Source organism: Vulpes vulpes, chromosome 8 (genome assembly GCF_048418805.1).
Source record: "Vulpes vulpes isolate BD-2025 chromosome 8, VulVul3, whole genome shotgun sequence".
NCBI lineage: Eukaryota > Metazoa > Chordata > Mammalia > Carnivora > Canidae > Vulpes > Vulpes vulpes.
This window is the reverse complement of record NC_132787.1, coordinates 92,301,154-92,316,920: the sequence shown is the minus strand read 5'-3', so window position 1 is coordinate 92,316,920 and position 15,767 is coordinate 92,301,154. Positions and strand designations below refer to the sequence as shown.

The 15,767-nt window shown below is 43.1% G+C and overlaps 1 protein-coding gene across 23 annotated transcripts in view; it reads right to left on the bottom strand.

Moving 5' to 3' along the window:
• The window catches only part of DTNB (dystrobrevin beta), a 235,857-nt gene that overhangs the window by 18,993 nt on the left and 201,097 nt on the right, over nt 1–15,767 (bottom strand). For 13 of the 23 annotated variants that reach the window (XM_072767483.1, XM_072767486.1, XM_072767494.1 and 10 more), the window contains one exon: nt 14,450–14,470. The exons of 9 other annotated variants lie outside the window; for them this stretch is intronic. In XM_072767483.1, the coding sequence (XP_072623584.1) occupies nt 14,450–14,470 (21 nt within the window). Of the gene's footprint in view, nt 1–11,810; nt 12,923–14,449; nt 14,471–15,767 lie in introns of those variants that run through there. One more of the 23 variants, XM_072767499.1, reaches the window with a different exon arrangement.

Here is a 15,767-nt window from a genome sequence, read left to right as displayed (position 1 = left end):
GTATAGCACGTGCATTTTAATTTTTCTGGGGCACAGTCTTCTCTTTTGCAAACTGAGTGACATCAAGGAGATGATGTCTGAAGTATTTTTCAGATTTAGAATTCTATGATTCCATGACTTTTTGCCAAGTTACCTCATCTTGGAAGTAAGTGTCAAGTCATCACGGCTTTGCTTTGGTCAGAATCGAGCTGTCTGTGAAGGATCCTCTGAGGGCTCTCAGCAACAGTCTCAGGGTCACAGAATGGCATGTTCTCTGACTTCCCTTTCTCACGAGTGAAGTCAGTACCAAAGATGCTGCCCATTTAGGCTCATGCAAATGAAGCCTATGAAGAGGTGCAGGAGCAGGTGACTGTAACGAGGACAGGACTAGCTCAAGACAGAGACAGTTTCGATAAGGCCCTTCTAGTTACATGACCACAAGCTGGAGTATGTTTGGAGTGCAGAGCAGCACTCGGGATGCTGACAGTCACCTATGGTCCTGGTTAGAGTCCGTCCATTCTCTGCCCTCTCAACAGGTCTGGGCCAGACAGATACACTAAAAATCAAGATGGAGCAATGCAATGTGAAATTTCACCTGGTCTCAAAAGCACAGATTGGGTTTTACATTCAGGTGGGCAGGATCTCCCCATGAAGAATGCCAAGCACTCCACTTGCTATAAAACCAATCTAGAATAAATGACATGGGAGGACACTGGGGGCAGCATTACAGTCGGAACGTGGGGGTTATGGGGAACCTGAATCACACAGAAATCAGTAAAGGTGGAGGAACTTGTCAGATAGCTCCAGGGGGTGGGGATAAGCTGTCCAATGAAGGTATAAAACAGGGGATCCCTGGGTGGCGCAGCGGTTTAGCGCCTGCCTTTGGCCCAGGGCGCGACCCTGGAGACCCGGGATCGAATCCCACGTCAGGCTCCCGGTGCATGGAGCCTGCTTCTCCCTCTGTCTGTGTCTCTGCCTCTCTCTCTCTCTCTGTGACTATCATAAATAAATAAATAAAAATTAAAAACAAAAAAAGAAAAAACAATCTTACACCACTGGTTTGAGCTGCCGGGGGAAGCTATGAAGGTCTGCAAACTGCTACTTGGTGTTTCATGGTTTCCTGATGCAAAAGACAGTGGGATCTTGTGGTGATACAACCTATAACAAAGGCTTGAATGAATGCAGCATGGGCCAGTCACCAATAACTGAACACAATAAATGCCCTGTAGCTCAGGTTCTCTGAATACAGAGGTCCCTTGTAGTTGGGAACAATTCTGCTGGAAATACAGAGCTGGAGAAATTTACAGTCTGAGAAGCTCTGTGGTCTGCTGGTTCTTCACTTCTAAATCAGCAAAGACTCTGAGAACCTGAGAAAGTTTATCACATTCCAAGAAAGAGACTCAGAAATTATGCTTATAATTTCAGAATATTCATGACCCCAAGAAAATAGCCTCTTTTTAAATCTAACATTCATTTTACATTTGAAGAGACTGAGGCCTAGAGAGGTCACAGGGTTCCAAATAAATGAGCAGAAAGGCTAAGACTGGTACCTGGGTCTTCTAATTGCCTCAAACTGCCAGGAGAGTCCAAAGCATAGCATCATGTTGCTGAGGCCAGAAGGAACACGGATCGGTTGAGACCTCTCACAACTGAAGCTAACCATGATCCTCAACAGAACAATTAATTTCCAATAAGAGTGAGAAATGTGAGAAAGGAGAGTACAGTGATTACCACTTAGTCTCTTGTCTGTGACACAGATCGAATACTGGAGCCAAAGGAGGTACAGAGAATGCCAGGGAAGGTGACGTGAGGACACTGCAAGCAGAGACAGGAGCTCACAGGCCGTGGCAGGGAGAGCTGGCCACAGAGGGAGAAAGGCACTGTCTTTAGCAGGGGAATTATTTGTACCACACTCAGCTGTGTTTAGACATCCCCAGCATGGTGCTTGGCACACAGTAGGGGCTCCATAAATACTATTTCCTTCGCTTTTTTTTCTTTATGGGACAGGTATGAATTTTTTTCGTATCTCCTTAGTACACGTTACAGTCAGGTAATCAAGCCCAAAGTGGCACAAAGCCTGATTTTGAGTTAATACCCTCTATGGAGCATTGATAACTGTATCCTCTGCACACACAGCCCCAACTGCAAGTCTGAGCTAAGCTGTTATCATGGTAACAGAAGGAGACACTTTAGTCTCCATCTCTCTCTCTGACTCATGGACACCTGCCAGGTAGCAGATGGCCTTTGTGGACAATTACCTTCATTTTGCTGCAGTGTATTTAAATTAAACAAACTGGCCTCTTTGCTGCCGATTTTCAAAGGCCCTCTCAGAAAAACAACAACAAAATGCAAAAAAAAAAAAAAAAAAAAAAAGCCTGAGAGAAAGGAGCCGTGAATCTGAAATTTAGGTGAGGCAACCCTGACTGTACAGAGAAATGGGATATATAAAGAATGGACTTTGCACAGATTTTTTTTTTCCTTCAAGAAACGGTAAAAACAAATCCCACATACTGTTTTGAATTGGTATTGGTGGCTCTGCTAGGAAAATGCAGCCATGTCATGAAACGTGGAAATAAAAGGAGAGAGGTGGTCACACTGCCCATCAGGCTGCAGGCTTGGAAGTAATGGCCTGACCCAGCATCAGTTCAGGCTGCTGGCAGTCAGCACCAGGGATGAGAGTGGGCAGACAGAGAATGAGGTAGAGGAGATGAGAAAGACAACCACATGGCAGTGAGCAATGAAGTAGGCTGTGGTTCCCTCTGGGATGAATTAGAAACAGCTACAGAACATGCCCAGAGACCTTTCTATATTGGCAAACGTGCCTACCTGCAGGCTTAAGTGCGCTGTACGTTTTAAAGGTAAATTTTGCTTCTAAACACGAGAGAGAAGAGCTGAAGAATTTTAAGATGTGTCTCTTTTCTTTCCACCATGAATACCACGAACACACACATGTGTAGGTCTGCTGGAGGATAGGATGGGGCCACCAAAAGTCTGCCACGAGGTCCCTCCGCAGAGGGCTGGCACTGTTCTCACATCATTTGAGGAAACTCAGGGCTTACACAGAGCCTGTTACTCGCTGTGGTGGCCCATGCGGTAAGCTGCTGTAGACAGGAAACAGAGACTGGAGCACCGCTGGATATTTATGATTATAGTATGGGCAATGAGTAGAAGGTGATGGTTCTCAGTCTTCATGGTTCTGTCCCTATTCAAGCCAAACTAAATTGTGCAGAAGATGAAGCTTCCCTCAAGGTTTCGCTGTGTAGGGGGCAAGTGTTTAGCCATCTTTCTTAGTAGAAGGAGGAACACATATTAAGTTCCAGAGACAAAGAATGGCCTACTAAAACTCACCATAAACTCAAAGATCAAAAGAAGTTGAAATTTAAACTTTCAGATAGGGAAGCTCATAAATTCTAAGACTAGATTACCCTCTTTCTGTTTGTTTCTCCTAGTTTGTCCAGCTCTACTTGAAAATGGTATTCCATTAATTCTCATTGAAGGATTTTATTATTATTTTTATTTTTTTATTTTTAAAAATATTTTATTTATTTATTCATGGGAGATACACACAGAGAGAGGCAGAGACACAGGCAGAGGGAGAAGCAGGCTCCCTGCGGGGAGCCCGATGCGGGACTTGATCCCAGGACCCTGGGATCAGGCCCTGAGCCCAAGGCAGATGCTCAACCACTGAGCCACCCAGGCATCCCTCATTGAAGGATTTTAAAGCCAGTTCTTGATCAGGGACCTCACTTAGCGGAAAATCCCTTTAAAATGAATACTAAATATTCAGATTGCATTATTAGAAACAAAAAGAGAACAGACTGCCAGGAGAGCACGGTCCTTATTCAGACAGCTAAATCAATGATCAGGCAGGCAGCCAGCACCTATCAGTGATATTTTAAAATTCAATGAGTCAAATTTAAATGCTACTTACAGGTATGCAAAATTTGTATGGTGAGGTATGGTACCCCATTCAACACCACCATTCTTTGCTGCGTCCCTGTTGTATATAATACAGTGGTTAGAGTCCAGCTTTGCAGTTAGGTACATCTAGTTTGGATGCCAGCTTTGCCATTTACTAGTAGTGTCATCTTGGATAACTTACTTAACCTCTCCGCATCTCAGATTCTTCGTATGGAAAATGGAGATATTACCTTTACAAGTTGGTGTGGGTGAACATTAAATGCCTCACACACAGGCTCAATAGAATACTACCTGTTATTATTCTACTTTGAAAGGTGCTGGGGGTTACCAAGGGGCAAAGTCTCCACTCCCAGCAGGCTCACAGTCCCCTGGGCAGGTTAGGCATGTATGCAATTAGCATACAAAGGAGGGTGAAATCCATGCATTAGTGGAGACACAAAGGAAAAGCAAAGAAGCAAGAGAGTGAAACTCTGACCTTCTGGACTGGGGTAAGGTTTCATAGAAGAGGTGGTATCTGAGAGTATCCTGAGGGGTATAATTTCAATCGGCAGAAAAGGCTGGGGAAGGGCAATCCAGGTGAGGGAGAAAAGGGCATGAACACTGGGGGCTGGCCTCAGAGAGGAAGCTGCACACGGGTAAGGAGCGGGGGCTGCTGAGGGCGGCGGGTAGGGGTGGCTAGCAGGTGGGGAATGTGAGGACACATAGTAGGAAAGAAGAGTGTGGACTACCATCATCCAGGGCCTTAAATAAATAGTCACCTAGTTTATTTACTAGGCCAGAGATGGGCAAACTGCAGCCCATGGCCAAATCCAGCTCACCACCACCTGTTTTTTACAGTCCATGAGCTAAGAATGGTTTTCACATTTTGAAATCGTTATGTTTTAAGTGGTTATATAAGTACCTATATAACATCTCTGGTTTGGTTTACCAAGCCTAAAATATTTACCATCTAACCCTTTAGTAAAATGCTTGTTTGTGCCCTCCTGGGCGCTGGTGGCACAGGGAGCTAGGGGAAGGTTCCTGAGGAGAGAATGGTGTGGCCAGTACTATGTGTGCTTAGGATTCTGGCTCGGGCAACATGACAGAGGGACTGAGCAAGAGACAGGACACAAGGAGCCCCAAGTGGAGGCTCTTCCAACAGACCAGGTGACAGAGGATGGAAGCTACAAAGAAAAAAGGCAGTAGGAACTGGAAGGAGAAACACAAGCAGATCTTTGGAGAAAAAAAAAAAAAAAAGCAAGTGCGTGGAGAAGTCTGGAGAGAGTGTGGACACAGAGTGCTGGCAGGAAACATGGATAGAGGAGTGATTTTCAGGGAAAATGTCTGGAAATGGCTCATTTCAGTCTGTATCTAAACCTCAGACTCAGGGATTCTGAGAATGCCTTGGGGGCTCAGGCTGGTGTTATGGAGCAAAGGTTTCTGGGCTCAGGGCAGTGCTTCCTAACTGGGGGTAGTTTCATCTGCTAGGACCTGCTGGGGGGACAGGGGCAACCATTGGAATATAGAGGTCAAGGGTGCTACTAAATACCCTACAATGCATAGGTCAATCCCCCACTGGCCCCCCAAAGAGTTATGTGGCCCACAATTCCACAGTACTGAGGATGAGAAACCTGGTCTTCTTTTCCCAGGTGGAAAAGCAAGGGCAGGTCACCCGTAGCCTCAGGATAGCTTGGGACCCTCAAGAGGCCCAAGAATAAACTATCACACATTCTGCACATTTGGAAGATGTCTGGGGGTGGGGGTAGCTCTAGGTCTCAGAGTCTTCAGATTCTGTCTGTCTTGGTTTCCTGAGGTCTGAGCTGGTTAAACACAGGAGTTGAAATTTGAAATGTGAAAACAGTGAACAATGAATAAATATTATGTATATTTAAGTTAATAAGAACACATAATAATAAAAGTACTAAAGGATTTATTAAAAAAATAAAGTACTGAAGGATTTATCGTCAACTCATGGAGCAGTGGTGAGTTGGCATGGATCCTTATTAAAAATACATTAGCTGCAGTTAACTGTGTCTCTGCATTGCCTCTAATTTCACAAAACATGCTTCTACTTTTCTCTTTTCTTCTCTTTCTTTCTCCTTCCAGCTCCCTTCTCCATTCCTCCTTCTCCCACACCCTCTGCTCCTTCCTTTTAAAGCTATACTGCAGTGCCAAATGACAGTAATTCTACTTGCCAGATTATGATTGGCAGCAAATGGAGAAGAGTGCAAAAGTCCACTGTATCCTTTATAACATGCTTCTTTTATTTATTTATTTATTTATTTATTTATTTTATTTTATGATAGTCACAGAGAGAGAGAGAGAGAGAGGCAGAGACATAGGCAGAGGGAGAAGCAGGCTCCATGCACCGGGAGCCCGACGTGGGATTCGATCCCGGGTCTTCAGGATCGCGCCCTGGGCCAAAGGCAGGCGCTAAACCGCTGCGCCACCCAGGGATCCCTAACATGCTTCTTTTAGCTGAAACTAAGCAGATGTTCATTTTAACATCAGAACCAGCCCGAGGTCAGCTATAAGACCCCAGAGATTGGTAGAGCATCATGAAGGCTCACAGATCCAATCTTATACAAAAGAGGATGCTAGGGTGGGGTCTAACAGAAAGAGAACACTAGGGATTCTTCTGTGGAAGCCCAAGAATCCCAGAGATAACCCAAAAGAGAGGGTTTCATGGGAGCAGCTGATGTTTTCTTAGGATGCATTCTTTTGTCTAAACAAGTAGGAGGTAGAAGGATGGCATAAGTCAACACTGACAGAGGAGCTGGTTATTGAAAGAAAGCCCAGATGATGAAGGGAGGGCCAGAAAGTTTCAAAGTCGGGATCCCTGGGTGGCACAGTGGTTTAGCGCCTGCCTTTGGCCCAGGGTGCGATCCTGGAGACCCGGGATCGAATCCCACGTTGGGCTCCCAGTGCATGGAGCCTGCTTCTCCCTCTGCCTATGTCTCTGCCTCTCTTTCTCCCTCTCTCTGTGACTATCATAAATAAATAAAAATAAAAAAAAATTTTTTTTTTTTAAAAACAGAAAGTTTCAAAAGTCACCAAAGGAGACACCACTCTAATGAACCCAGTTGGTTTTCTGTAGACCCTTCTTGTTTTGTTTTGTTTTTTAAGATTTTATTTATTTATTCATGAGAGACACAGAGAGGCAGACACACAAGCAGAGGGAGAAGCAGGCTTCCTGTGGGGAGCCTGATGCGGGACTTAATCCCAGAATGCCGGGATCATGACTGAGCTGAAGGCAGATGCTCAATCACTGAGTCACCCAGGTGCCCCAGACCCTTCTTGGTTTATAGCCTTTCTGCATTATACAGACTGGTATCGGTGAGGAAAGGATCAAAGGGTCCTGAAGTTGAAGTTAAGATGAGAAAACAGGTTTGTAAAGGCAATGCACATGTTCAGATGGAAAAGAAGTGAGGTTTTGTCAAGAAGGTTCTATGAATCAGAAAAGCAATCCACTCATATGTAAACCAGTAAGACAGAGTAAAGATTTAGTTCCTTCTCCTTCATTGGTTGAAACCGAAGGGGGCTGAGGGTTGGACAAAACAAAGCCTATTTTTCAGAGCTATCTATACTCTACTACTCTACTGAAAATTTTCTTTCCAGGGTTGCTGCTAACTTCCTGATTGTCAAATCCAAGGGCTTCCTTATCTTATTGCCTTGTTAACTTTCACCCTTGTGAAATTTTCTGAGCTTTCACAAGAATGCAAAATCCTACCCTTCCTACCTCTTTTTTCTTCCTTTTCTCTACTATGGTTTTCCCCTAAGGCCTGTGTTTCTGAGGAACCCTAATTTTATGTTGAAGACTTCCGAATCTACAATGTTAGCCATGTTTTCCCACTGAAATTCCAGTTGCAAATCCCCAAATATATATGGTAGACTAGACAAAAGGCTTGACTGTCTGCCTAATCTTTGGAACTCACTATGTTCAAAATCAGGTCAAAGTCTCTTTCTTGACTCTGATCATCTCCTCTTTTCACTTCTTCAGTGTACCCATCATTTTTCCAGGTTGTTAGGCTCAGAACCTAGGAAAGTCATCTTTTACTTATTCTTTTCTGTTGATGCTTTGCTGAGACTCAGACTCTAGTATTCTGGGTGAGACAGTGTATCCCAGGAATCCAACAGTCTTCCAGTGGAAGGATAATTTCTCCAGTTTGGTGTGTAGAGAATTTTCCTGGAGTTCTGGGAGGATAGTTTTCACATGTTATATGCATTCTGGCCAAGAGAGGAAAAGACATGAATATAGTACAGAAGGGAAATAAAAAAGCAGGTAAGGAAATTTCTCAGTCTGTCATTGATCTGGGGGATGAGAAATAGTGGGGATGCTGCAAAGACTCAAAGTGATTTCCCTTGACATCCTCAGACGGTAAATTCCTGGTAGGTGTTCAAGGTATTTTGGGAGAGTGAAATGCAAATATTTATTTTTAACATTGTAATGGTATTTCCTCTTTTTAGAAGAAAATTGAATAAAAAATAAAAATGAAACAACTACCAGGTTCCTTTTTAAAATTTATTTTATTTTTTATTTTTTTAAAGATTTTATTTATTCATGTGAGACAGAGAGAGCGAGAGAGAGGCAGAGACATAAGCAGAGAGAGAAGCAGGCTCCAGGCAGGGAGCCCGATGTGGGACTCCATCCTGGGATTCCAGGATCATGCCCTGGGTCAAAGGCAGGCGCTCAACCGCTCAACCACTGAGCCACCCAGGCATCCCAACTACCAGGTTCCTATAGTGAGTACAGGAGCAGAGACTGATGAATGAGCCTACTCTGCAGACTTTCACAAGGCAATCTATGTGTAGTTAGCAAATCAGAGAGAGAGTCTACACTCTACACTAGGACCCAGGCTGAAGGTTTGTGGCATAGTCATATAGTACACAACACTGATCTTTGTTTACCAAAAGACATCTGTGGAATTTACAAACTTTAGGGGGAGAGCAGTGGTGCCTATGGCTCAGGATATCACTGATCTGGCTTGTGGGTTTTTTTTTTCTTTAAGATTTTTTATTTTATTTATTCATAGAGACACAGAGAGAGAGAGAGGCAGAGACACAGGCAGAAGGAGAAGCAGGCTCCATGCAGGGAGCCCGACGTGGGACTTGATCCCAGGTCTCCAGGATCACACCCTGGGCCGCGGGCGGCGCTAAACCGCTGCACCACCGGGGCTGCCCTTGTGTTTTGGTTTTTAAGGTATCACACCAACAATGAAATAATGTTCATACTATCTGAGGGTGGTATATGTGTAGGATTTCTCGTTATCCTCCAAAAGGCCAAGTTCACTGCTTTGAACATATGTGGTAAGAGACTGCTAAATAAATGAATGTCAATTCTTTGCTGTGGGGAAGAAGTAGACTCAGGCTTCTCTTTCAGAGTATGGTGGGGTCAGAGAGTCCAGAAGATTTAGAGGAATGTGAATCTGAATCACTTCCCAGTGAGATTGTGTCCAAAGGTTAAATGAAGCAAGAAGAGGAAATGGTCCATAAGCACACCAAGGGGTTTACCAATAATCTCTTTAATGGACAAAGGAGGTTTTTATTTGTGTTGTGTAGAGTTTTTTTTTTAAAGTACTTTCTCTTAAACTTACAAAGTTAATATTCATGACATTTGTTAGAGTCCTCATGGGTCAACCATGGCTAGTTACATATTGAGTGGCCTTCCTCTGAGCCAGGTCAGATATGTGGGCTTCTAAGAGCCAGCCCACATCATGCTTTCTCTGGTGTAGTTGTAGTGGGCTATTTGTCTGATTCTAGAAATCAGAAAGGGCAAGGGGCAAGATCCCGCTTGATATCCCAACTTACTGAAGTGAAAAAGAAAGGTTTGCAGTGTGTTAGTGGACTCCCCAAGATTCCTCTAATCACATAATTTTCAGAGTCCCACCTATAATCCTCTGGACCATTACCGTATTACTAATTTGGATCAGAGCCACCCTCATGGAAGCACCCTATCCTTATCGGTTACTGTCTGAAGTTAGAGTCTTTAAGCCTGACATTGATCTGTATATACCTTTTATATACAGATAAAAGGTAATGACTCCTAATAGGAGGATTCAGAGAAATGTTCAAGGAAACATCTTTCATGAATAAGCTGCACCCCTTGCCTTGGATAGCTTATTTTATTTGGTGTTAGCAATCCAGCAGTAACATTTCATGGTATTTTATGGTATACTGAGTCATTGTGGAAAATGGAACACTGAGATGTAATTAGAATGAATTTATACTTCTGAAATCTCTCCAGAGTAGGACTGGAGTAGCCTACAGCTCAACTGCACCAATGGCAGAAAATACCATTACCAGCATTACTCGTCAGTCTGTTGTTACCTTAGTGAGCTCCTTTGTAACATGCTGGTGAATCCCATCACCAGGCTGCAGGCATTGGGTTTTGACTAAGCAATGCTCAGAATATTTTCAAGTGATATAAGCAACTATAGATGTTCCACATTTTATAGATTATCTGTATTAAAAAAAGAGAGAGGATGATTTTATTCTACATAGCCAGTATCTCTTCTTTTGACAGAAATAAAAATTGAGTTAATAATAATACTAATAGGGGCAGCCCAGGTGGCTCAGCAGTTTAGTGCCGCCTTCAGTCCAGGGCCTGATCCTGGAGACCCAGGATCAAGTCCCACATCGGGCTTCCTGCATGGAGCCTGCTTCTCCCTCTGCCTGTGTCTCTGCCTCTCTCTCTCTCTCTGTGTCTCTCATGAATAAATAAATAAAATCTTAAAAAAAAAATAATACTAATAGGGGCACCTGGGTGGCTCAGTGGTTAAGAGTCTGCCTTTGGCTCAGGTCATGATCCCAGGGTCCTGGGATCGAATCCTGCAACAGGCTCCCCACAGGGTGTCTGCTTCTCCCTCTCCCTGTGTCTCTCCCTGTGTCTCTGCCTCTCTCTGTGTCTCTCAGGAATAAATAAATAAAATCTTAAAATAATAATAATAATAATAATAATAATAATAATAATATAGGGGGACCTGGGTGGCTCAGTCAGTTAAACGTCTGCCTTTGGCTCAGGTCAAGCTCCCAGAGTCCTAGGATTGAGCCCTGCGTTGGGCTCCCTGCTCAGCAGGGAGGCTGCTTCTCCCTCTCCCTCTGCCCTTCTACCCTGGCCATTCTCATTCTCATTCTCTTTCTCTCTCTCAAATAAATAAATAAATGAATAAACGAATGAATGAATGAATAAATAAATAAATAAATATCTTAAGAGAATACTAATATATTAGTTTGTTGTTCTAATTCTTTCGGCAACCCTGGAATTCCTTGAAATTCCTTTCCTACCTTTATATAAAGGGTTTTTCTGAACCATGATTTGTCTCCTGAATGGGTAGACCTATTGTACAGAAGTACCTTGAACAAAGTGACTACTATAGGTTACTCGAAGCAGTTATGTCCCTTATAATTAATAAAATTACGAATTCACACTGTTTTTTTAACTCAAAATCTTGTAAATCTGGTTAATACTGGTTTTCATTCAGCAACTATTTACTGAGTATCTGCTGCATGGCAGGCACTGGGCTAGTGACTGGGGATACAGTAGTGAAAAAGGCAAAGTCCTTTAATTAGAGTCTGATGATTATCGTGGGCCTGATTAACCCTGACTCAACTGATACAATCTAATTTCTCAGCCTGTTAAACTGTAGGGTATATCGTAGGTTGGAGAGTCACTCAGTGAAGTCTTATCTGAAATAGTCAGGCAGCTCTGCCCTTAATTATAACCCCTGGATCTGAGAAGAGAGAAGAGAAGGAGGAAGGGAGGGAGAGAAAAAAGAATTATCAGCTGAGGTACTGATGGCACTCAAAGCACTGGAGACTGAAGGTAGGCCCACAGCTCCAGAGCTGCTAAGTCACAGTCATTACCCATTCCTCTCAAATCCCCCCAAAGCCAAAGTAATCCCTAAAGAAGAAAGAAGAAGGCAGACTACATGAAAAGTTTTCTATAATGGATTTATAGAGTCAATCTGGGAAGCCTGTCTAGTAAATTCTTCATTGTACAAGTCTCTCACAATCATTTTATTACTCATATAGGATAATACATTTTGATAGGGAAGAAATTAAACTATACCAGCCAGAATCCAGGAAGGAAGAAAGTTACAACTTAGCTCTGTGCTAAATACCTTTTTGTGTCTCGCTCAGTAATGAGAGAGACTAAAACAGAAGTGCTAGTTCTAAAGCTTTATATGTCTATGTGTTAAAAATGTTGTTGAATTATATAAAGCCATTCAGTTTAAATTTGAGCTTCAGAGCTGAGCCTTGGGTGGGTCCAGTTTAAACCTGTGATGTAAACAGAGGATATTTAAACCTATATCCACAGAACAGAATGTCTTACCTACACAGTAGTGGAGAAAGATGAGGAAAAACAATTCATATCAATTCATGCTATGGATGGTCCTCTAAGTGTGTGAGGACAAGGTCATGGACTCAGGACCATGGCCATGGAGAACACCCAAGACATACACACAGGCGGTTCATTAGGGGCTAGCTTCAGTGGTCTGGGTCTAGCTTTTTATTTTGCCAACTTCAAGGGGATAATGATCTCACACAGAATCAAAGGTCACTGAAGTGTTATTTAATCCCCTGTCTGCTCAAGGTCAGCTTTTTTTTTTTAAATATTTATTTTTTTAAGTAATGCCTACACCCAACATGGGGCTCACACTCATGACCCTGAGATCAAGAGTCACACGTTCTACCGACTGAGCCAGCCAGGAACCCCAAGGTCAGCTTTAAATTGACCTGCGGGGGGGGGGGGGGGGGGGGGGAAACTGACCTACGAAACAATATACCAAAAATAGCAATTTCTGGTTCTTGCATTACATGGCAATCCATAATATTTTTTAAAAATAAAATATCTACTGGAAGCTCTACTGCTACCATTAAAATAGACACTCATAATGTCTGTCCTCTTCTGAGAGAGAGTTCTTAGGTTAGGTGCAAAGTACTTCACTTGGAGCTGGTACATTCAGACAGGGATCAGGAGATGCTAGTCTGGGCAGACTGCTTGAGTAAGTTCCCAGCAAGTGGTTTTAGCTGTGACGTGCATCTTTGGGGTATGGAGGAGAGAAGAGAAGGAGAACATTGGTTGTCAGCAATTACAGGTGAGGTGATGCCCTGGATGGGCAGGAAGGAGGTGAGACTGTCAGTGAAACAGTGGGAAAAGGGAGGAAAGATGTTTCCAACACAAGCTCATCCATTCTCCTACTTGTGGTAAGCATTTCCAGCATCTGCTTCTCTGTGGCTTCTAAGCAAACTGGAGGATTATACTTCCATGCCCCCTTGAAGTCAAGTGTGATCATGGGACTTGCTTTGGCCAATGAAATGTAGTGGAAGTGAGGTGTATCACTTCCTGGAAGAAGTGTTTAATGATTGGGCTTGATTTTTCCATCCTCATCTTCTGCTTTACCCATGTGAATGTACCTACTGAGGAAGTGCCATAAGATCAAAGCAATAAACTATGTGTGAATGAGGAAAAAAACCAAACCAAACAGACTTGTTATAGTAAAGCCACTGATATTTCTGGGTTGTTTGCCTATCTTAACCACATAATCTATTTTCTTTCCCTCTTTTTGACAATCTGTCTTTCCCTTGCTCCTTTCTTGCCTCTTCCCCTCAATCTCTTCCTTCCTTTCTTCTCCCCTTTATTATTTCATTGTCCTAACTGAAAATAATTAAAAATATAATGTATATTCCTATTCTTAATCTAAAACATGGGTCAGTTTGTTTTTTGAAAAAGAAATGAGTAAATTTTTTTGATTAAACATTTTATATTTTTCTCTTTTAAAAATTAAAGCCCTGAGGTGAATTAAAAATCAGCTTTAGCTTATGTAAAAAAAATTTATGCTTTGAAAACCTTATTGTGTTATATAAACATACAGTGTACTATTGTGGATAAGCCGTCAATTGATTTTCTTGTGTGGGTTAAGGGCTATCTGGAAAAATAAAAACAAACATAAAACTTCCCTAAACACCATGCAACAGCCATGCAGCTCAAAAACCAGAGCTCCCCATGGAGCAGGATCTGAACAGGAAATCACTTAGGTCATAACCAGCCACTTAGTTTTCATTGGTAACTTTGTTACAAAGGCTACTGGAGCTGGAGCATCCAGAAGCCTGTTCAAGACTAAAGGAAATTTGAAGTTATCACAAACACTACACATTTTCATGCACAATCATTCATGACCTGAGGTCACCCCCACAACCCTAAAAGTTGTTTCGAGCAATTAAAGTCACTCTAGACACGAAGCAGCAGAGAATGCAAAAGCAGGAAAATGCAATCGTAGCCTGGCTGATCATGCATATTTAACGAAACACAACAGATGTGTGCTTTAAAAAAAATTCAACAAGCTCTGGTTTTAAGTAAGAACATGCGCTACTAGGTAAACATGATGTGGACTTTCCGGCCATTTTACACCACCAAGGAGAGAACTGCTGAAGGTTTTACACATAACCAACTCTGCAGAGATGAACTTGTACAGGGAGGAGAGGAAAAAAGTATGGAGCAGTTACAGGAGGGAAAGAAGAACATGCAAATAGAGCAAGAATCAGGTAGAGAATTCTCAAGTTCACTTACTGCCTGCTTTTGTTCTTCCTCCTAGAAATGTTGAAGATGGAAAAAAGGCAGAGGGAAAAAGGAAAGAGATTAATGCCCATCACCACAAACTTTTGGAATAAATGAGAAGAATCCAGCAAACCAGGCCAGGCCCATGGGTTCTGAGACCAAAGACCTCGTCCACTGTCAGAGCACCATCATCTGGACAGAGTGAAGGGCAGGCCTCTGCCCCACCCAATTCACCCAGTGCTAGCTTTTAGAGCTGGGAAACCATCTAATCCAACTTCCTCATTTACAGACTGAATGGGCCTGACTTGACTGAGGCCACATAGTTATTTAGGGTAAACTAAAGGAAATAGCTCAACTAGGCCTCAAAAGCCCAATAATCATTCAAGCTCACCATCTCCAACATTCTTGTGTGTTCGCTAAGTTTCCCTAAGCCAGCAGTCCTCAGAGCAGCAGTGGCACCTGGGAACTTGTCAGAGATGCAAATTCTGGGAGCCGGCCAAGCCCACCTGAATCCAAACTCTTGGGGTGGGTGGGGCACAGCAACATGTTTCAGAGCCTTTCAGCTGATTCTGATGCCTGCTAGTTTGAGAGCCACTGCCCTAAAAACTTCCCCCAAACTAGCAATTTCACCTGACCACAGATTCTTTTAGTCCCCTCCTCTTCACTGGCTTTTGGGTTGCTTTGTAGGTTTTTTCCCCCAAGGATGCAAATGTATCCCCATTTCTCCAGTAAACTCAAAACTGCTTCAGGGCCCTGAGAGGCTTTTGAAAAAAAGCTCTTGACTTCAGTTTCTAATTCAACACAGGTTCCTTTTGTACTTCTTATGCATAAAGCACAGAAAACATGAAGCTAAGGTGTGGCTTCCCAGTGGCAGCAGACAGAGTGGGTGCACGCCAACTCCCAGCTACCAGAATGCATCCCTAGGAGGAAGCACAACAAGGACGAGATAAACACTTCTGAATTTCTCTCTCCTCAGTCCCTGGTTCTTCATCGAATCTGTCTTTTAATGGGTCTTTGGGCTTCCTCTTTCTGTGCCCATCAGGGTAACTGTGGTCAGGGAGCCTCTGCTCTTTGCCCCCAGTGTGCAAATCTAAAAGCTGCTGCGATGGTTCTATTTAAATCGGATCCATCCGTGCAGGCAGTCTTCACTGAACATGTGTGTAGGAGGTCTTAGGGATGGACGAGTGCTTCTGCTTTCACAGAGTCTGCAGATCTGAAGGCAATGGTGAGATTTCAGAAAATCTCACTGATTACAAAAAGGAGAGAAGAGGTAAAGAATTTGGAAAAAAATAATTTTGGTCCTGCAAGGGAGAGACATGGACTAGGAATT